Raw genomic sequence first — 6020 nt, 5'->3', positions numbered from 1 at the left:
GCTGCAGAAACAGCAGGGTAAAGGGCGACAAATAGGGTTGCCAACTCCTTGAAATGGAAATAAGGAACAGGGGACAGGGACGGGGGTTGGATGGACGGGGCCATTTTATTTGAATTTTCATGCTTCAGCCATTCAATGGTTAACAAAATTCAAATGATAATTCAGTGGGGAAAGACGGCTTCAAATGGTCTACAGATCTGTCAGTCATTCCCTGAAAGCTTGCTCATTCTGACAGCCACAAAACAGTGACATGCTCAAAACTAATTAGTTCATCATCACTGCGAATCAAAGTAAATCCAGACATAGTAGATTATCCCTTCCCTTGCCTTTTACCAACCGAAGCGAGCACATGACCTCTGGTGCCCAGCAGTCTTACTGTATAATTTCCATGCTTATGTTCACATGGTAAACACGGGGGTCTGCTGAGTCTACTGCACCAATAGTTTTATAGAGCAACTTCTACGAGTAATGAGCAGTTTAGAATCTGGTAGTGGTACAAAGAACATGTTTAACTTCCTCTTCAGTCATTCCCCCCATCCCCAGAGAGATTTTATTTGGGGCGCCAAATACATTTGCAGAATTTCTTCCAGTCTTTTGAAGATTTATACCTGCAATACACATTTGGGCCACATGACGGAGCTCGTTGGCGAGATAGCCTGTTAACGCCGCAATTTACACTCACTGGCCACTTTATTAGGTACACCTTGCTAGTACCGGGTTGGACCCCCTTTTGCCTTCAGAACTGCCTTAATCCTTCGTGGCATAGATTCAACAAGGTACTGGAAACATTCCTCAGAGAGTTTGGTCCATATTGACATGATAGCATCACGCAGTTGCTGCAGATTTGTCGGCTGCACATCCATGATGCGAATCTCCCGGTCCACCACATCCCAAAGGTGCTCTATTGGATTGAGATCTGGTGACTGTGGGGGCCATTTGAGTACAGTGAACTCATTGTCATGTTCAGGAAACCAGTCTGAGATGATTCGAGCTTTATGACATGGCGTGTTATCCTGCTGGAAGTAGCCATCAGAAGATGGGAACACTGTGGTCATAAAGGGATGGACATGGTCAGCAACAATACTCAGGTAGGCTGTGGCATTGACACGATGCTCAATTGATACTAAGGGGCCCAAAGTGTGCCAAGAAAATATCCCCCACACCATTACACCACCACCACCAGCCTGAACCGTTGATACAAGGCAGGATGGATCCATGCTTTCATGTTGTTGATGCCAAATTCTGACCCTACCATCCGGATGTCGCAGCAAAAATCGAGACTCATCAGACCAGTCAACGTTTTTCCAATCTTCTATTGTCCAATTTTGGTGAGCCTGTGCAAATTGTAGCCTCAGTTTCTTGTTCTTTGCTGACAGGAGTGGCACCCGGTGTGGTCTTCTGCTGCTGTAGCACATCTGCCTCAAGGCTTGACGTGTTGTGCGTTCAGAGATGCTCTTCTGCATACCTCGGTTGTAATGAGTGGTTATTTGAGTTACTGTTGCCTTTCTATCAGCTCGAACCAGTCTGGCCATTCTCCTCTGACCTCTGGCATCAACAAGGCATTTTCGCCCACAGAACTGCCGCTCACTGGATATTTTCTCTTTTTCGGACCATTCTCTGTAAACCCTAGAGATGGTTGTGCGTGAAAATCCCAGTAGATCAGCAGTTTCTGAAATACTCAGACCAGCCCGTCTGGCACCAACAACCATGCCACGTTCAAAGTCACTTAAATCACCTTTCTTCCCCATTCTGATGCTCGGTTTGAACTGCAGCAGATCGTTTTGACCATGTCTACATGCCTAAATGCATTGAGTTGCTGCCATGTGATTGGCTGATTAGAAATTTGCGTTAACGAGCAGCTGAACAGGTGTGCCTAATAAAGTGGCCGGTGAGTGTATTTGGCCTCAATTATAACGCATTTATTTACATGTGTATGTTTTCAAGAGCACGCGCATAAACGAAGCTGTGATTAATCAAACGTATATCTCTTCTAAATGGCTGCTTTACCTGTTCAAGACAAGATAAGGTGATGCGGAAATGGCAGTAAGATGGTCAGGAACGTTCATTTATATATAAATTCGCTCTTCTCGCGATTTATAGATCAGGCATGTTGTGAATTGGGTCGCGATGGTTTTTATTTTCAAAAAGTGGACTCCTAGAAGAAGAAAACCAGTTCGGAAAACAAGCGGCCTACCAGATTTGTGACGCACTCACTGAACTTCCCTTTTCTTCTTCTTCCATTTTTCTTTTGAATACAATGCACTCTAAACTTCCATCCGGAGCAAAGTAAACAGTCCGAGTAGCTTACGTTCATTACATTGTTGGACACCCAAAGGGAAATACCATTTGTAACTGTACAAAATGACTCATCAGAGAAGGTATTATGCAAAACTATTTTATTTACAAAACAAATGGCACAGTGTGACAGCACAGTAAATGTACATGCACACTCTAGACAAGTCAAGGGAGCTGCATGCCGTAAAAGCAGACATGATTCTAGTCAAAGTGGCAGACATTTCAGGCTAGATTCACAAGATTCTTTCTGAGTGAGCAAATATTGCTCAGGAGGACCAGTGGTTCATTACTGTTAAGGCCATTTAAGAGGTCAGGGCAATATGCAGATCAACAGCAGTCTTTGAAAATCAACGTTATCATAACAAATTAAAAGAAAAAAGGATCAGCTGTTAAGCTTTATTCAATTCAGAGTTCACTGCTAAAATGTCAAATTAAATAGCTGTGGGCAGAGGCGTCATGTTCAAGGAGTCAATAATGCTAGAACGATTTACTTTAGCAGAACTTTCTCCATTTTCTTTGCGAGATCCCATGAGTTTATGAAGCCAACCACGTAATATTATCACAACACAATTCCGTTTTAGCCAGGTCATTCAGAAACCACTTTTTACATTACATGCATTACATAAATGGGCAACTTGAAAACATTTTTTGTCTGATAATTTTAATAGTTTTGCTTCTTTCAAAAAATCAAAAACAAGATTATTTTCAAGCACTGTCATTAGTAACTACAGCTCCCTAGGGCTAAAAACAAAGGCTTACTGTTCTTGTACTTATATGGGAGGTATACATTGTAAAGGGTGAAAAATGTTCTGCCAAAGTAAGGAATCATAGCTTCTGTTTCGTGTTTTCAAATTGTACACCAAGTGAATTCATACTTCTTGAACTTGCATCACCTGTTCACTTAATGCCTGCAAGTTGCCCAAGTTTTCTGCATTACGCGACTCGATTTGAAAACTGTTCTCCAGAATCCACACAAAGAATAACATTAACATAAAAGGGGACTGGTAGGTAAAAGATGGATGCTGGAATGGTGACAAAACAGTAAACTTTAAAATGCGGTGTCAATCAACCAGCTAGCTTGCTGGCCACGATTGAAGGTTTTCTCTGCGGCAGGTCCTGAGGTGTTGGGATGTGATCCCCTGTGATCTCAGTTTTCTCTGTTGGGGCCATGGGCAACTGTTTGTTCTTCATCTTTGCCTTGGCCATGTTGTAGTCGCCAGAATCGAAATACTTTGGCTGAAAAGGAAAGACACATAAGATGTGAAGAAGCCTCAAGCGTGAAATCTTTCAACAATACAGCTGTCTGGGAACAAGTGTTGGACGTTAAACACACCCCCTTCTGCAGTCTTTTCCTGAGCAAGTCAGAACCCCCGGGTTTGGCTCCAAGATTAGGATACCGGGCCTTCAATTTGGCCTCCTCGGCTTTCTCCGGATTTATTACTGTATCCTCCATTTCCTATTGGACGACAGCGTGGAGAAGATGGGGAAATAAGAGCTCCGTTAATCTGCACGACCAACTGCAGCATGTGACGTGAAGACCCGGTATAACCTCCAAAAATGACTAGATTGAACTGCAGTGTCCTCCAACAACGCAGTCGAGCCAGGCGCGAACTTAATAGTCCCAAAGCCGATACCAAGCAGGCATACGAGAACACTTCAGCTGATTTACACCATTATCCTAGTCTGCCACGCCAGCTACCGACTTCGCAGTGTTTAGCCACGAACCAAACGTACCAACGAGTTTAGCTGGCGTCGACAAGATTGCCCCCCCCATGCTAACTGGCTAGCTACTAACCGTTGTCACGCTAGCGCCAGCCAATCAATTGCGACCGGCTACCGCCTCGGTTGACGCTAACTAGCTTGATGCTAGTAGCCCGCTAATTTGCGCGGCTGGAGCTCGGCGCGCCTCCGGTGTAAACTACAACCGCTAGCTAAGTAGCCTAGCAAGGTTGGCTAGCTATTGTAGCAATTCCCAACGTTTTGACCTACCTGAAGCTCCTCGGACGTCCTTGTTCCTTCAACTTCCTCAGACATAACTATTAAATATAAACCCGTCTCACAAAATTACTACAACAAGATATCACTATCAACCAACTGACCCTGACAGGGAATCACTAAAACTGGCAGGAATTGAGCGGGTTGACAGGAGCCGCAACACAGTAAAGTCAAGTAGCCGGTGAATGAACCAGTCCGAGCACAGGCTTATGAATCGACGCCAGAGCGAGTCGATCCAGGTCACGTTTGGGACGCCGCAACAAAGCTGCTGCTTCATTCTCTGTTTGTAAAAATGCTCCAGTAGTTCGCCGAAATAGATAATTAGCGTTTTTGTCATCTTACAAGCAGATCTTAAAGATGGCGTAATGCTTTTTTTGTGTGTGCCGTGGGTGCAATTCTCTACTTTACGTTAAATCTATATATGAGAGAAAACGTATGAAATATTCAAAACCACCCTTAATAAATATAATTGTAATGGCTGAAATGATGCGTGTCATACACGGCTTTCTGTGATCTGGGGATATTCTGTATCACTATATTCAAGATTTTATGTGTTTTGTTAACATTCCCCCCCTTGTTGCCGACGACACCCAGCTGATCTTGTCCTTTCCTCCCCTCTGACACGCAAGCAGAGACACGCGTTGCTGCGTGCTTGACTGACACCTCGGAGTGGGTGGCGACCCACCACCTGAAGCTCAATCTGGACAAGACAGAGCAGATGTTCCTCCCGGGGGAAAGGTTCCCCCGCACCGAGACCTGGCCATCACCATTGACAACACCGTGGTGACGCCAACTCGGACTGCGAGGGATCTGGGTGTGATCCTGGACGACCAACTGTCGTTTGCTGCAAACGTTGCATCGGTTGCTCGCTCCTGCAGGCTTCTCCTCTATAACACCAGGAGGAGTCGCCCATTCCTCACCGACGAGACGGCACAGGTGCTCATCCGGGCTCTGCTCATCTCCCGGCTGGACTACGGCGACTCCCTCCTTGCTGGCGCCCCGGCGTCGGCCATCAGACCTCTGGAGTTTGTGCAGAAAGCTGCAGCTCGTCTGGTGTTCAACCGCCCTAAGTTCTCCCAAACAATTAACTCCCCTTCTCCTGTCCCTTCTCCTGTTCCCCAGTAGCTGCTCGCATCCAGTGTAAGACTCTGGTGCTAGCCTACAGGGCAGTGAAAGGAACAGCTCCTTCCTATCTCCATGGTCAAGCCCTGCACCCCCCGCCCCACTTCGCTCTGCTGCCTCGGGACGCCCGGTTGCCCCGTCGCTCAGAGGCCCCTGCTGCCGATCGACCCGGTCCCGGCCGGCTCTCCTTTCTGTCCTGGCCCCACAGGGGTGGAATGACTCCCCACTGATGTCAGGACAGCGGAGTCGCTGCCCATCTTTCGGCGTGGGTTGAAAACTCACCTCTTTAAGAACTACTACCCTCCTGTTACTTGCTCTTAGCACTTATTGTGTATTCACTCATTTCTTGCACTTTTACTTTAGCACTGGTTTTGCTCTTAGATGCTTGTTTAGATGCACTTATGACCTCTGGTGACGAGGAGTTCTCCTGATTTCCTATTTAAATGCACTTATTGCAAGTCGTTTTGGATTAAAGTGTGGGCTAAATGACTGTAATGTCATGTAATGTAATGTAATGAGAATGAGGATCAAAAAAGAAATGCTTGGTTCGTGTATGTTATATTAACATGTTGATTATTTAATCATGTTATAGTTTCTAGAGATTTATA

General features: G+C 45.6%; 1 protein-coding gene across 1 annotated transcript; it reads right to left on the bottom strand.

Annotated features, from left to right (window-relative positions):
• Positions 1 to 2391: 2391 nt before the first annotated feature.
• arpp19b (cAMP-regulated phosphoprotein 19b) lies at positions 2392 to 4497 on the bottom strand. The gene is made up of 3 exons (XM_056281938.1): positions 4285 to 4497; positions 3629 to 3751; positions 2392 to 3531 (listed from the first exon to the last, which is right to left on the bottom strand). Exons 1-3 carry the CDS (start codon positions 4327 to 4329, stop codon positions 3361 to 3363), a joined length of 339 nt encoding a protein of 112 aa, XP_056137913.1. The 5' UTR covers positions 4330 to 4497; the 3' UTR covers positions 2392 to 3360.
• Between the last annotated feature and the right edge of the window lie 1523 nt (positions 4498 to 6020).

Source organism: Lampris incognitus, chromosome 6 (assembly GCF_029633865.1).
Source record: "Lampris incognitus isolate fLamInc1 chromosome 6, fLamInc1.hap2, whole genome shotgun sequence".
Classification (NCBI taxonomy): Eukaryota; Metazoa; Chordata; class Actinopteri; order Lampriformes; family Lampridae; genus Lampris; species Lampris incognitus.
Note: the sequence above shows the minus strand (reverse complement) of the source record. Positions and strands in the feature narration are given on the sequence as shown.